This window comes from Mastomys coucha, unplaced genomic scaffold (assembly GCF_008632895.1).
Source record: "Mastomys coucha isolate ucsf_1 unplaced genomic scaffold, UCSF_Mcou_1 pScaffold9, whole genome shotgun sequence".
NCBI lineage: Eukaryota > Metazoa > Chordata > Mammalia > Rodentia > Muridae > Mastomys > Mastomys coucha.
The window spans coordinates 18,347,549-18,364,970 of NW_022196915.1; the positions used below are offsets into that span (position 1 = coordinate 18,347,549).

A 17,422-nucleotide genomic window follows, 5' to 3' on the forward strand; every position below is an offset into this window, starting at 1 on the left:
GTATTTTTAAAATGCTTGTTACTCCTGAAAGCAATTATGAATAAAAAGCCAAGTGACTAATCTTTATGTGGAAAAGACACCGATGTTTCTATTCTAACACCATGAAAAATCTTGTAACAGAAATTTTAGAAAAGAACAATTTCAAAAAAGTCTCACAGCATGAATATCCATACACATACCACCTGGTTCTAGCACTAACACTTCACTCCATGTTTTCTACCACATTATCAATATAATTACTTGATACTTTAAAGGTGGTTACAAGTGTCGTCATTGTGTGACAATCAGGATGTTCAATACCTGAAGTCTCCTTTCTAAAACAAAGTTTACAGGTAATGATGGGCACTAATCTTAAAAGCACCCATGGTTGATTTTCACGAGTGCTCGTCTACAGTACACAAAGCCCTGACAAAGTACACAGCAGCTCCGTTACCCTGTAAGGTCTCCTCATTCCCCTTGGCCAGGCAACCTTTCCTTCTTTCCCATGGGCAACAACTCATCTGTTATTTTTCCCCCAACTATAAATTCTGGAATTCCAAATAAACAGAATTCCATCTGTTCTAGAATCTTACATAGAGGGAAAATGTATAAAATTCTTTCTCTGATTCAGCATAAGATTTTAAAACTTTATCCATGTTCTTTTTGCATGGGGTGGTGGGGTTGACAGTAGAGAAGGTCTCACTGTGTAGCTCTGCTGGCCTCAAACTGAGAGATCTGCCTGCCTCTGCCTCCAGTGTGCTGGGATTAAGGTGTGTAGCACCACATCTGGCCTTAATGTTCTTATTTTACTAGTGGGTCCTTTATAACTCTGGATGGTACGGTATGAACATTGTTTTAGGCAGTTAATGACATACTTAAAGCACTGATTCGAATAGTTTCATACCTTCATATTGACATCAGCCCCATTGCCAACCAGAAGTTCTAAACACAGTGCTCCATGTGTTGATGCAGCAGCAAAGTGCAGAGGAGTGAATCCCTTTTCATTCTTCTGATTTACATTAGCACCACAGTCTATGAGCTCGTTTACAACAACATCTTGTCCATTATAACAGGCCACATGAAGAGGTGTGTTTCCATAGGCATTTGGTTCATTCATCTATAGGAAAAAAATGGGAATGTCAAGTAATTCTACTACTACTATAAGCTATTTTAAATTATTACTTATAGAAAAAGGGATAAATACAAACATGAGGTTTATAATGCTAAGGTTGTTTTACAATAATAGTCCTAACAATAAGCAATTTGGTTTTAAATGGGCTACATACATTTAGAGAATGTGCTTCATACATACAATGTTAAATTCCTCCACAAGAGTTATTTTAAGAAAACAAAAATTACGTATTTTCAAAAGTCTTTGAGCTAAGAGAGAATTCACTATTAATGGAAGTGGAGGCAAGGGTACCTTGTTCATCTAATTCAGAGATCCTTTAAGGCCATTATGCTAATTCGTTGAAAGAGAGACACACAAGAACTATTAACAAACTGAAACTTGTGGCCTTCTCAGGGTCCCACTCAACAATATGTTTCGGTGTTTTGCAACTTCTAATTCCCACATTTTCCATGTATTCCTGTTTTCAGTAAAGTATTTCTCACAGTCCTGTCATGTCTTGTTTAACTAGAATCACATACGTTTTGACAGCTTTTGCAATTAAGACTTTATTGACTCCCTTTCTTTGTTCTCGCCTTTCTCCTTATCTACTGCTTTGGAAACCCAGTAAACAACTCACATGTTCCTACAATAAGAGTATATAACATTAGAGCAGGGACAGTGGCACATACCTAGTACATAAGCACTTGCAAATTGAGACAGGAGGATTCCAAATTTGAGGCCAACTTGGGCTATACAATGAGACTGTCCCCCAAACCAAAAGAGTAAATCTATTACAAGTGGGAGTAAAGGACATGTTTTTTAAAGTATGATACATAAAAGCTAGATAGATTTTTATTTAGGGATTAAATATATACCAAGAGATTAGCATCCCCTCCTAGCCAAAAAGAATGGTAGTGCTGTATAGTGACTATATAGTGACTATGTATACACACATAATAAATATGTAAATATATCAAAATTTATATGTATAAATTTTGGTTGTGAGCCTAGCCTTTAACGGCTGAGCCATCTCTCCAGCCCAATATATATATAAATTTATAATACATCTTTTGTCTTCCTCTCTTGCTTTTGTCAGCATACCATACTGCTATAGTCATTTAAAATAAAGTTAGACTTACTAGCTCAGAAAACTGACAATAGCACAGCTGCCTAGTCAACAGGTGTCTGATCTGCCACCCAGAGAAATAGAAGAAAACAGAGCTACAGGAATTGAAAAGAGAAACTTTGGGCAAGTTACTCATCTATGGGATAGGTTTTAACACTTTACATAGTTTGTCTAATTTCCTATTATACTGGTTAGTTTTATGTCACCTTGACACAATCAAGAGTCATCTTAGAGGAGGGAACCTCAATTGAGAAACTGCCTCCATAAAACTGGGCTATAGACAAATCTACAGTTCATTAATTTCTTAATCGACAATTGGTGTACAGGACCCAGCCCACTGTGAGTAATGACATATTTGGGATGGTCATTCCGGGTTCAAGAGAAAGTGAGATGAGCAAGCTATGAGGAGCAAGCCAGTAAGCAGTACTCCTCCGTGGCTTCTACATCAGCACCTGCCTCCAGGATCCTGTTCTGACTTCCTTTGATGATGAAAGTGATATAGAAGCATAAGCCAAATAAACTCCTTTCTCACCAAGTTGCTTTTGGACATGGTGTTTCACCACAGGATAGTAATCCTCACTTACACACATATATTGGTCATATCAGTACACTAGCTAATGAAAAGAGTTAGAAAGATTTGGTAAAAGGATAAAGATATTACTGTTATCTTTCAAACCTAAGTTCTGAGAGTAGAATGACAAACCATAGAATACATGAATTTATACTGCTCAATCTATATACCTACATCAACTCCAAGATCTAGAAGGTACTTGACTACACTGATCATTCCACTAGAGGCTGCTGCATGAAGAGGTGTGTAAGACTTCTTATCCTTACATGTCACTTCAGCTCCATGAGAGACAAGTAATTTCACTACTTCAGTGTGACCTGAAAATACATAAAACAAACAAACAAACAACAACAACAAAAAAAAAAAAACAAAGAAGCAAAAACGATCAGCACACAGAAATTATTAAATATATTCCAAATACCTTTTAAGAAATATAAAATTAGCTGGGCAGTGGTGGCGCATGCCTTTAATCCCAGCACTTGGGAGGCAGAGGCAGGCGGATCTTTGAGTTCAAGGCTAGCGTTTATACAGAGAAACCCAGTCTCAAAAAAAAAACAAAAACCAAAAACCAAAACCAAAACAAAAAACAAACAAACAAAAGAAATATAAAACAGCACATTAATTTTCTAATGCATAATGACTAATGATTCATGCTGTAATTCAAGACAACTGAAAAAAATCTAAGAATTAAGAGTATTTTTGAAAAATATTGGTAGAGAGAATAACTAAACACAATACAATTTACTTCTAGTGTTAACCTTGACTAGACTTGAATAGTGTTAACCTTGTTACTCTTTCTCAAGGTCATTTAACATCTCTTTCTTTCTCTTTTATCTTGTGATGATGTGTTCTTTCAGGTTATGACATGACACAGTAGGAAGGAAGGTACTAACCAGATGACAGAACCCTAACTTGGTACTTCCAAAGCTCCAAAATTTGAAAGAAATGAAATTCTGCTCAGAATAAATTACCTAACCTTGAGTATTCTGTTATAGCAACACAACGTAGATCAAGAATGTACTACTATCTTCAAAACAAAGAATACCCTTTTAATCATAATCAATTGTTACCAAGGACAACCAAGCCATGTTAAGGTCCAGACCGAGGTCCACATAACTATTTCAGAAGCTCAACTTTAAACAATATTATTCTGGCCTTCATTTCATGAAAATAGTCTGTTATGTTAAACTTGATTCCTTCCAAGTGAAAGGCCGACTATACTCCACTTACTGTGCATACCGTTTTAACACACAATGTGGTGTTTAAAATCACATACACTGTCTCTAAACTGTCCCAACGAATGACCTACAACAGACTACTCAGACTTCAAAAACTTAAGGATATAAAACTCCACACAGAGTGAAAGTCTTTAGGATGAAAAAGAACTTCTTCTGGGTATTTAACCTTCAATTAATAAGAAAAATGTTCCTTATATAAGAAGAGGCACTTATTTTTGGCACTAAACATCACATTTTCAGGTTTTGGCCATCAAAATAGGGTATGTGACTAAAATGGTACCCTTAAGGGTAAGAGTGCATACTTCTAATCCCAGTGCTGGGGAGCTGGGAACAAGCATGCTCTTTGGCTAATCTAATATAACCCTAGGTCCTTGTCAGAGGCCATGACTCAGAAAATAAGGTGGATAATTCCTGAGGAAATACTGGAAGCTGACCTGACACACATGAACATACATGTGCATGTGTGAACACACAAATGAACATTCTCTCTCTCTCTCTCTCTCTCTCTCTCTCTCTCTCTCTCTCTTTCTCTCAGCTCATAATAATAGGGTTTAGTTTTTTCAGTGACAGAGATTGAATTCAAGGCACAGAAAGCAAACACAGTAGCACTTGAGCTTTACCTCCAGTTTAATAAGATGCATCTTCTCAATGCATCTTCACAACTTATACTTTAATAATCCAGTAAAAGAAGGATGAATATGTGAATGAGCTTTCAGTAAATACCCACTGTAAATTAACCATCCCAGGCCACCATCTGCGATGCCTCTTCTTTTCTAAGTTTCTATAAACTAGAGCTAGTGTATGCTGCAGCACATCTCCTCTACCTGTTCTGCTTGGGCAGCAATCTCAGATACTGTATAACTCAGTTATATAAAAATGCAGATATGCAAAAAACCAAAATGCATTATTTCCCCTAAATATACCGCCCAAAGCAAATTTAACAAGTACATACCCATATATGCTGCCCAATGGATTGCGCGCCTATCTTTCTTGTCAAAAGCATTAATATTGGCACCTCTGGACAAGAGTAGTTTGACCATCTGGAATAAAGGTAAATAGTTTCATTGAGATTCAGAAGTAGAATTATTCATGAATATGCCTTGTGATTATTTAACTTGATTTTTCTCACACTGAATTGCTTTAATTGACGGATATTTAATATAGTATGATAAGGTGGGAGGGGTTCACTGTGTTACTGAAATCAGGCTGCAGTGTCTTTTAAGATGCCACTTTGCAACTACTCAGTATGTTAAGAACATCTAAGTACATACAAATCTTGAAAGTCTGAAGTTTGAATACTTAAATAGAAGTTGTATTGTTATTTACACCTAAAGTGTTATTAGAATGTAACTGTCTCATACCAGTAATGTCTGAAATTTAATTTAATCATCTATGGTAGACCCACCACGTTTAAAACAAATTATTACAAAGTCTACTTATCTCATAATGAGCCAATACTAACATTATCATATTTATAATTGTTTTTCCATTTTGTGATCTATGCTACAGTTGGTGCAAGGATTCAGAGCACTGTAGTGAAAAAACAATGAGGCCCCTAGGCTTCCAGCTGCACAATCCTGAGAATGCCATGGGAAAATTATGATTCTGTGTCTTCAAAATGAAGGGCTAGGATCTGGGTGCACTGCTGCTCCAACTGCTTAGAACAGGCTGACGTAGGAGGACAGCTTGGAGATTAAAAGTTTGGAATATAGCAATATTTCATACTCAGTAATAATTAAGGAAGGTAAGTAAGTGAAGAGCAGGAACAACAGCACAAAAAGAAATAAAGAGGGGCTGGTGAGATGGCTCAGCGGTTAAGAGCATTGACTGCTCTTCCAGAGGTCCTGAGTTCAAATCCCAGCAACCACATGGTGGCTCATAGCCATCCGTAATGAGATCTGACGCCCTCTTCTGGTGTGTCTGAGGACAGCTACAGTGTACTTACATATAACAATAATAAAAAAAAAAGAAATAAAGAAATGAAAGCAGGCAGATGGCAGGAGGGTGGATTGGACAAAGGTTCTCCTAACTCTGGTTCAATCAAGCTTGCCAATGCTTGATGTTTTGTGTGTGTGCAGGCAGGGCTGGGTGTGCATGTGGAGGACAGAGCTTGATAATGGTTGTTTTTCATCTTACTTTAAGACAGGGTCTCTCACCTGGAGTTCACCACTTTGGTTAGGCAGGCTAATCAACAACTTGGAGAGCTCTGACTGCCTCTGCTCCGCTATGCTGGGATTACAGGTGCACACCATCACCCCCAGCTTTCTATGTGGATGCTGGAGATCTGAACTCAGGTGCTTCCACAGAAGGTACTTTATGGACTGAGTCATCTCCCCAGCACTGTAATGACTAATTTTCATGTTTTGATAGTTCCGTCACTAAGGTATTATCTTAATAATAAACTAGAAGAAAGTATAATTGCCAAACATCGCCTTTCTTTCTTTTATCCTTCCTTCTGTAAGGACAATGAAATTGCTCTCTCCCTTCACTTCCTTGACAATGACAGAATATATCTCTTATGTTACCCTGTAGCTAGCTGACAGTCCTCTCATTCTAGGTCATTATGAAATTTTAGTGTATGTGCAGTAAGTACTAAATAAATCTTTTAATTTGGGACCACTTATATCATTGGAGAAAAGCTAGGTGGCTTGCTAAGGGCTATATCAGGAGGATTTTTTTTTTTTTTTGCTTTTCCTATGAACTGAACAAATTAAAGGAAGGCAAACTCATTACTAACTAGAGGCTAGAAGACAATCAGTCTCTAATTGGATGCACCTACCTCACCATGCCCACTGAAAGCTGCATGATGTAATGCGGTTCTTCCTGCTCGGTCCGACACGTTCACATTACTCAGAAGAGGTACCAAAGATTCAGCGCACTTTACAGCTTTATTAGCAGCAGCTATGTGTAAAGGGGTCTGCCAATTTTTATCTCGAGCATTAACATCAGCAGAATGCTTCAAAAGTATCTGAACTGCTTCCTAATATAAAAATGAGAGGATTGAATACTTTGAGAAATTTATAAAGATGTACACATATGGAGAAAATAAAAGTTACAAAAAAGCTCACTATAAATAATGATCATTTAAGAAAATATTTTTGAATTTAAAAAATAGTACTTAGAGCCAAAAAAGACATTATCTCGATAAAGCATTCTCTTTTCTTATTAGCAAAATATAAGAGTTTTAGTAAGATTTATTATTTTGATATTAAATATGCAAAAATTTAAAAAGACATTTCTTATCTCTCAAAGATTTATGTATTAGATGTTTGTTAGGATTCCTAGGAATTTAGCATACCATCAGCATTAAGCAACATAATCATAATTAAACAGCAAAATTTTCTCCTCACAGTGCTAATCACATTTGGTAAGTACGGAACCACATATAAAAAATAAAAAGCAACGGACCTAGAACAGAATGTCAATACTAAGACTTTAAAACTTTATTGTCGAGAAGTTGCAAATAAACATCATCACACAAAGAAATCACCAGACCCAAAATCTATAAGTCACAATGAACTTCTATAGTTAGAGAACTCATCCTGAAGCTGTGGAACATAACACTAAATCTTACCTTCAATATTTTAATGCATTTATCTGTCACCCTCTCTAAATCCATGAGAGTTGAAACTAGAAAAACAATAAGCTTTATTTCCGTTTATAACTTGTGACCTCTATCTGCACTCCACCCTTCCTTACCACCTAATATTTACCTTTTCTTGTTCTCCTTTAAACATGTACACATATACATTTATATGCTTAGATGCACTATATATGAATATTAATAATACATAAATTACAGGCCAGAAGAGTTCATGAGAAAAAAAATGTAGTTTTTTCTTTTTGAAACTATCTGACCTCAATTAATATTATATATTTTAAGCCCATCAATTTTCTTGCAAACTTTGATTTCTCTTTTCTTTAAAGCTCAATAATATTTTATTTGTACCATATGTTAATCAACCATTCATCTACTGATGAACAACTAGATTGGTTTCATTTCCTTGTTATAGTAAATAAAGCAGCAATAAACATGGGAGTGCAAAAATATCTCTGTGAATGGTAAGAAATAATATAGATTAGGGAATACATGAATGAAATAAATATTAAAAAAACACAAAACCAACCAAAGAACTGGTTCTTAAATGGTGTCATTACAATAAACTCCAGCAAACTACAGAACATTACTAGGGACTGTTATGAAAAACTATGTTCTAAGAAGCTAGATAACCCAGAAGAAATAGGAAAATTTCTAAATGTGTTATCGCGTAAAAAAATTAAACAGAAAATGTCAATAATGTAAAACCAACCCATTATAAGTAATGAGATCTTGGAAGCCACAGAAAAGCTTAGGATCTGATGGATTAACTGCTGAATTCTACCACACTTTCAAGAAAGATCTTATACCAATTGTTCTAGACTTGTTCCACAAATCAGAAGATGAAGGAGCACTACCAAAATCATTCTGTGAGTTCAGTATTACTCTGGTTCCTGAACACGGTAAAGACACAAGAACAACAAGAAGAAAGCTACTGACCAGTTTCTTTAATGAACAGATGCAAAAATTTCCAGGAAAATACTTGCAAATGGAATTCAAGAACACGTTAAGAAGATTGTATGTTATGCCCAAGTGTGCTTCATTGCGAAGAGGTAACACTGATTCATATATATATAGCATGTAAATGAACTTAAGGATAGATATCACATAATCATTTTAACTGATACTAAAAAGGCATTTGACAAAATACATCAGACCTTCAGAATAAAGTTCTGGGGATATTAGGACTAGATGGAATATACATCAAAATAAGAGAGCATATACAATAAAACAATAAAATACATTATATTAAATAGAAAAAAACTGAAACCATTTCCTCTAAAATCAGGAACAAGACATTAAGGATTCCTATTCTTCCTTCTCTTATTTGATACAGTTTTAGCTACAGTAAAGAAAGACACAAAGGAGATGGATAAACATAAAAAGGAAGAAGTCAAACTATTTTTTAATTATAGATGCAATAATCCTTGACTCAAAAAAAACTATCATTTACTAGAAAACTCTTGAGATCTAATAAACACAGAAAAACTGCAGAATACAAAAACCAATCTACAAAAATACTCCAGTAGTCTTCATATACTCCAACTATGTACTCTCAGAAAAATTAATGATAAAAATATTCCATTCAAAATACAATTTAAAAATTAAGTACTTAGGAATATACCTAATCAAAGAATTAAAAATACTCTAAACAATAAAAAATTGAAGACATTGAAAAAGAAACTTAGAGAAGGTATGAATAATGGAGAGTTCTTCCATACTCCTGGACTGGCAGAATACTGTGGGAATGGTTGTATTATCAAAAAATGTACAGATATACTAAAATTGTCTATCAACAATTTGATGTCATATTTCAGATTACATAAACAAATCATTATATGTAATATATTATCATACTGAATATATTAAAGAAACATATTATCATACTGAATATATTAAAGAAACAGAATCGTATAGAACCACCAAAGAGGCCAACTAGCCAAGTAATCCTGAGGAGTAAGAACTCTCTGGGAGTGTGACAATGCCTGACCCAAACTGAACTACAATGATAGCTACCGTGATAGACAGCCTGGCACTGACTAAAAAGTTCTCTGTGTTCCAGAGATAGCCAAGGTTGTACCTTGTGCTGCAGCAGGACTTGGTAATGTGTAAGAGTCACCCAGGTTGTACTGGTTTTGACAGCACATGAAGAGCAGCTGAGGCTCAGCACAGTGAAGGTGCAGCCTCAGTTTGCAATTGATGGCCCAGGACTGAAGGTGTCATGCAAAGAAGTTGAGGCTTGGCACCATGAAGACAGTCTATGAGAGGCTATTGGTAAAGCCTAGTCACAGCAGTGTTTTGGAGATGCCAGTACCATGCAATGACCACCAAGGACAGCAGCAGCAGTGGAGTACAGGCATCTGGAGCCTAGAAGACATGTATGCTACAAAGGGCAGAGCTGGAGAGGTAACCCAAGCCCTTGGAGGAGCCCAGACATTGGTTTTGCTTTTGATTGTGACTGTGCCCTGATATTTTTCCCTCTTGAAGGAAGAATGTATTTTAGTGGAGCCCATAGTTAAGAGACTTTGAATTTTAAAAGATATTGGACATTTTAAATAGATTGAACTTTTAATATGTAAAGACTGTGGGACTTTAGATCAATAGCAAGGAGGACCCATGAATGAAATGACAAAGCTATGCCTACTTAATTTTGACAAAGGAAACAAATAAATAGCACATGCCTTTTCAACAAATGGTGCTCTCATAATTGGATATCTATCTGCAGAAGAATGAACTCAGATTATATTTTTCACCTTATAAAAAAAGTGGATGAAATTCCTTAATTTAAAACCTGAAGCACTGAAATAAAACAGATGGTCCTTGTCAAGATACCAGGTTCAGAGAGACCTCTCTGAAATAGAACAACATCAGCACAGGAACTAGCCTCATGTATCAATGGATGAGATTATATGAAAACTAACTATCAGCAACAGAAACTATCAGCAGGGTAAACAACCCACAGAATAGGGGCAAATCTTTTCAGGTATACTTTACACAAGGGGCTAATACCCAGAATTTACAAAAAACTGAAGATATTAGATATCAAGGAAACAAAACTGCCAATCAACAAACAGGCATAGAACAGTTTTCAAAAAGAAGGGCTGGAGAAATGGCTCAATAGTTAGAAGCGCTTGACTACTCTTCCAGAGGCCCTGAGTTTCAAACCCAGCAACCAAAGGGTGGCTCATATGCATCTATCACGGGATCATATTGCCTCTTCAGGTGTACATGAAGATACAGCATTCATATATATAAAATATATGAATAAATCAATCTTTAAAAAAATAAAAAGAGAAACACAAATGGTCAGTACCTAATTTTAAAAAGTGCTCAATATTTCTAACCACCAAGGAAATACAAACTCAAACTACTCTTTACCCAATTCAGAATGCCCTAACATCAAAAAATCTAATAACAGGGCTGAGGAGAGTTGAGCACCCACATGGCAGGTTACAATCATCTGTAACTCAAGTTTCAGGGGACTAAGGGCTCTCTCTAGTCTGGCTCTACAGGCAAAACACTCAAGACACATTAAATCAAAGTAAATAATTCAAACGGAAGAAAGAAGAGAAAAGGAAAGGAAAGAAAAGAAATCTGACTGACATGATAGAACATAATTAAAACCATTTTGTGTAAAACCATTCTGTGTAACAATGAAAAATGTAATGTTTGCAAGAGGTGTTAAGCAGTCAGCTCTAAGGCTCTCTGATAAGTTAATGAACCAACCCTAAGCTATGAGCCCTGATAGTACAAAGTTAATGTCCAAGAGAACCATACAGAAACTGAACTTTGGAGGTAACCCCCAGATCTTACTTCTCAGGGCATTTCAAGCCACTGTGCTGATCCCCATCTGCAAAGACACTTGGAGCCTGGCTACTGTGTAACTCTGGCTCTCTTAAAACAAACCATCTACACAGCTGCTGAGTTCATACAGGCCTGCCTATCCAAGCTAGTAGCTAGCTGATGCTCTTAAGGACCTTCTGGAACTTCCAACAGTGGCACCCTCCATCAGAGGCCAATCAAGTTCATAGCTCACTGACTCTGCTTGTCACAGTCAACAAATGTCAGGGAAAAATGTGAAAAAAGGAACACATTCACAACAGGTGGAGATGAAAAGTAATACTTCCATTATGGAAATTATTTTTGGACAGTCCTTAAAAAACAGAACTCAACTTTTGACTCAACTTTTACTCCTGGGCATATATAAAGAACTCAACCCCTTGCCAGGCAGTGGTGGCGCATGCCTTTAATCCCAGCACTTGGGAGGCAGAGGCAAGCGGATTTCTGACTTCAAGGCCAGCCTGGTCTACAGAGTGAGTTCCAGGACAGCCAGGGCTACACAGAACAAAAAACAAAAAAGCAAAAACAAAAAAACTAAAAAAAAAATCTAAACCTCTATTACTTATAGGACATACAGTTCAAGTCCTGTAAAACTGCCCCCTTGGTGCTCTTCTCTAGGAAAGAGGATATTAACTGACCACCAGTCTTTTCAAGATTGTTGTAAAATAAGTAACACACAGAGATTTAAAGTGTGAATAGCTATTAAGTTACAAGGTTTCAAGGATTACTAAATGAAAGAGTACAGAGCACAATTTTTAGTCTTTGAAATAAAGAACAATTTAGAACTGTTTGAAATATAGGAAACAACACTAGTATTTAATAGGGTTGGCAAAAAGACTGAAGATATACTCAGGGATCTACTAACATCTGAAAAGACAAGGAGTAAAGCAAAGACACAAAGGCCTGTGACCCCACAATTCCATTACAGTTAGGGAAAATAAACAGACCTATTCAAGAATGCTGTCTTAGCTAGGGTTTCTACTGTTGTGATAAAATACCATGACCAAAAGCAACTTAGTGAGGAAAGGATTTATTTCATTTTATAGCTTATCATGAAAGAAGTTAGGGCAGAAAACTCAAGGCTGGAAGCTGGAGGCAAGAACTGAAACAAATGCCAAGCTACTGGTTGCTGGTTTGCTCTTTCCAACTGCTCAGGGTGCTTTTTTATATAATCCAGGACCACATGCCAAGGGATGTACCGCCCACTGTAATCTGGTCCCACCTACATCAATCAATAATTAAGACAATACCCCACAGACTTGCCCACAGCAAAATCTTAATAGTGCCATTTCCTCAATGAAGATTCTCTCTTCTGGGGCTGACAGCTGAGAAATTCAGAGTGCTGGCTGCTCTTGCAAAAGGCCTTGGGATCAATTCACAAGACCCATAGAGCTTACAAATATTTCTAACTGCAGAAGATCTGGCACTCCTTTTTGGTATCCATGGGAACTTGGCATGTACATGGTACACAGACATACATGCAGGCAAAATGCCCATACACATTAAAAACAAAAATAAAAAACAAAAACAAAAAGCAAACAAACAAAACAGACCAAGCTGGATGTAATGGTATACACCATCATCCTAACACTTGGGAGGATGAGATGAGGCAGGAGAATTAGGCGTTTGATATTAGTCTATATCACGGAGTAAGAGCCTGTCTCCAAAAAAACAAAACTAAACAAAACACTCTTCTTAGATGACTAGCTTGTGCTAATTTGAACAAACCAACCAACCAACCCAAACCCAACCAGGACAAATGCCAGTTATCTTAATGCACAACATATAGAACTATAAACAGGAAAAGTCTTTTAGCCATGTGAGAAATCTCACATTCTTTAAGGTAATACTTTTGAGTCTGCTGCAATGGGCATCAAGGGTTGGAGAAATGGCACAGTGTTTGATAAAGTACAAGTGTATGGACCCAGGTTTGGATCCTCAAAACCTTTGTTAAAAAAAAACAAAACAAACAAACAAACAAACAAAAACAAAAACCAGGAGGTGTAGTAGGTGCCTATAATCCCAGCACTTTGGAAGCAGAAACAGAAAATACCTAGGGCAGCTAGCCCAGCCTGAGTTGGTGAAGCTCAGCAAAAGATCCTGTTTCAATGAATAAAGTGGATTGTGAACAAGAAAAACATCTGATGTCAACTTTGGGCCTCCACACGCATGTGCTGATGACATTGTGTTAAGCAGAGCCTTGGGACAGGGCATTATGAACCAGTAAAGAAAAGACCCAAAGAGGATTAGTGTTAGAAAACACTTTCCTGTGAAGGAGGGGCAGAAATGAGGCTGACTACTCATTTACTTCAGACTCTGACACACAAAAGGAGAAATGCAACAATTAGCTTAGTGTGTACAAATTCTGAAGTAAAATGACTAGTCTAGGCATTATAGTAGGCTTTTTTCTTCTGTTAAAAAATGTAGTTTTAAGTTGGACACATGCAGACCTACTTAGTGCTTCTTTATATACATTCACTAAGAGAAATGTCATACCTCACTACAAGATGCAACTGCTCTGTGTAAAGGTGTCAACCATTTGCTGTCTTTGGCATTAACTCTAGCTCCTGCAACAAGAAGAAAAAAATAATTGAAATATTTTACATAAAGTATTTTTTAATAAACCTAAAGTTATATAGTCCCAAGGGGATAACAATTGAGAAATTACTTGTATATTTTCTTCCAATATATTACCCTTAAGTTATAAAACAAAATTATTCTTTAAGTTGATATAATTATCTAAAAGGAACCAGTTCTTTGTATTAAAAAGAAAATAAACAGCATTTTACAGTTAGGTTAGAAAAGCCACCTTTATACAGAGCATACTCAAGATAAAAATCAAATCCCATTTTAAAGTTGTTAATCTCAAATACTTAAAAGAAACAAACAATATTATTCCAAGATGAACTGTATATTAACATAAAACCTTCACTGTATTTCTTTACTAATAAATGCATAATGTCATAAAGTAATATAAAGATAACTATACAGGTATAACAAAAACACATTGATACTATAAGGTTATCATAAAAAAATGAATTCAATGTTTATAGATGTAGGAAAATAAACCAATTTATAAGTCTTTCTTGGTTATACCTAAAGTTTAAAGAAAGATCTTTTAAAAATCAAATATATGTAATTAAAAAATTAAGTCAATGACAAAAGTACCAACAAAATATTATCCAATAAGATAAAAATATTACATTATAAGGTTAAAAAAGATGAACCCAATAGAAGAGGCTCACAGTAGGAGTCTGCTGTGAGTAGAAAGGAAACAGCTCTGGCTAGTCAACTGGCCATCAGGTCTTGATCTATACACCACTCTAGATTTATGCCCCAAACCCCAATTCCTCATTTCCTAGACGATAACAAAAAAGGTATGTTGAATAATCCTAAATAAATTTCTGTAGTTTTATACTTATATGCACAAACCAGAGTCAAGTATTACTAAAATTCATACTTCCTAATGCTTATGCTGTTCCTGTGTTTTTAAATGTGAGGGTTCAGGGAATGGATAATCAAGTGCAGTGACTTTATGTTTTAGCTCTAATACTTACAGCTATGGGGAAACCTTCTAAATAGTGTTGTGACTCTCTGAACCTAAGTGTCTTCATCTATGACACAGACTTTATAATACCTTGGTACAAAAATTATCATGTAATAAACCCAGTATATATAGCACATATGTTGATAGTAGATTTAGAGGTGCTGAACAAAAAAGTCTATAAAACATGAAGAAAATAAATGTAGCAATTAAAAGTTTGAGAGTAGTTGAATTCTCTGTAGGCACCAACAGTGACAAGGATGGCAGAACCAAGAGCCAATGGGAGAGCTTTCAAGAATGCTGAGACCGAAAGAAGTGAAGCCAAAAAAATTAAAGAACTGGTCAAAGAGAGTAGTGTGTATATTTAAAAAATCCTCTGCAGTGCTAAGGATCTAACTCAAGACACTGTCCATGCCAGACATGTGCTTACCAGTAAGGCACACCTCAGACAACAGTATATTTGTGCAGTAAATATTTAGGCAACTAGCTGTCAGGCCCCTGCAGGCCAAGAATACTAAGACAGACAACCTGACCATAGTTAAGTCAGACTGTTTTAAGTCTAAGTAGAAACATTTGAGATGTTCACTTTTTTTTTTTTAAAAAAAGACTCAAGTTGTCGAGTTAATGAAGGATTATGGGGTCTTTCATTCTCTCATTTGCCTGCTGAGGAATTCCATGGTTCTCCAGAATCCCTATAGCCTTTTCTACATAAGTACTCATACCTACATATAGATCTATACATAGGAGAAATACAGGCCTGATGGTACCGACACAGACAATGAGAAGGGATAGCACCTGAGCCAAAAAGGCAAAAACTGAGGTCTCATAAATTAACTTCAAGAAGCTGGCTTTGAAGTAATGACAAGAGAATAGAACCATGACTGTCACAAAAAAACAAGGTGGCTCTCCATGTGCTGACTTAGCTTTGAGAAATAAAATGTAAAAAAGGTAAAAATAAAAAGCAATAACTATGTTTTGCCTTTAATTATAAATAGGAAGAGATAAGACTATATTCATATTTGATTAGTATGAATACTGAAACCATAGATGGATGACAAGATATTAAGAGTAGGGACCTGAGTGGTTGGTTGGTTTCCGGTTGTACTTAATACTGGGCAGGCATATAGAAGGCTGGTGTGTGGGAAGGAGGGGGAGGGAGAGTTACTTCATTGTTATTATCTATTACTGTAGTTTCTACAATTTTTATATATGATAGATACTACTCAAAAAATAAAACATATTAAAGAAAAAAAATTAAAAGATGGCCATGAAAAAATTCCAAGAATTAGGCTCCAAGTATAAACAATAAAAAAATGAATCAGGAATTGGGTAGTTTTTAAGTATTTCTTTTGTATATGCGTTATCAGATATATAACTACCTGAAAGCAATCTAATTTAATGGTACACTAAGGAGATGGAATTCAAAAGAAAACTCCTGCCGGACGGACGGTGGTGGCGCACACCTTTAATCCCAGCACTTGGGAGGCAGAAGCAGGCAGATTTCTGAGTTCCAGGCCAGCCTGGTCTACAGAGTGAGCTCCAGGACAGCCAAGGCTACACAGAGAAACACTGTTTCAAAAGTAAAAAAAAAAAGAAAAAGAAAAAAAAAAGAAAACTGATACATTCCATCTTATTCTGACAGCCTTTTTTTCTTTTTCATGTTTAATAAGCCAAGTTAATTTATTGAAACAAGTGACTGCAATAAAGAATCCATAAAAAGTTAACTGAGGATATCACACTGCTACTGGTAACAAACAATACTAAAAATAAAGGGCTTGTTCAATGATAGGGTTTTAAACTTCTGATCATTATCTCTTTTTTGTTTTATTTCTTTTTTGTTTTGTTATATCCTGTGCTTCTTTAATTAATGTTTTAATTTCTCGAAATGTAAAGGCAATTTTTGAAAAAATATGCAGCCACCAATGAAAAAGGTCTCTCTCTTACACACATGAATCAAACTTTATGTGATTTGCATACTAACAAGCATGACATAGTGATGATGTACATTTTCAAGAACAGTAGTTGGCTGTGTTCCTATCTCAGGAGATGAACAACAACAATAACAACAATAATGATATAGGAGCCACAAGTACAGCAGCACATTTTTATTGTTTGAGACTCCTAGAGCCTCTTTTGGTAAACTCTCTGAAGGCAATATATTTCTGGTTTCTATTCTATAAAGAACTCTCCTAAAATTAGCCATACATTAATATTTGCATCAGACAGCAAAGCTATTCTAATAATGCAAGACACAGCCAGAGTAAAGGTAAGCTAGTCAAGAGTATGAAGTACTAGCCAGAGAGGTTATCAAGAAAGATGGGGAGAAAGAAAGGAAAATAAAAAGGGGCGGAGGAAGAAGAGCATTGTATCCCCTTAAAGCATAAACTGTCTTGAGAGAGAGAGAGAGAGAGAGAG

General features: G+C 35.9%; 1 protein-coding gene across 3 annotated transcripts in view; it reads right to left on the reverse strand.

The window, feature by feature from the left end:
• The window catches only part of Ankrd28 (ankyrin repeat domain 28), a 157,170-nt gene that overhangs the window by 52,874 nt on the left and 86,874 nt on the right, over positions 1-17,422 (reverse strand). For all 3 annotated transcript variants that reach the window (XR_004116366.1, XM_031362413.1, XM_031362412.1), the window contains exons 4-8: positions 13,960-14,030; positions 6,805-7,005; positions 4,978-5,065; positions 2,962-3,104; positions 884-1,096 (exon numbers count right to left, since the gene is read on the reverse strand). Coding sequence is in view for 2 of the 3 variants with exons in the window: in XM_031362413.1 (XP_031218273.1) it covers positions 884-1,096; positions 2,962-3,104; positions 4,978-5,065; positions 6,805-7,005; positions 13,960-14,030 (716 nt within the window). In the remaining variant the exon portion in view is untranslated. The remainder of the gene's footprint in view (positions 1-883; positions 1,097-2,961; positions 3,105-4,977; positions 5,066-6,804; positions 7,006-13,959; positions 14,031-17,422) is intronic.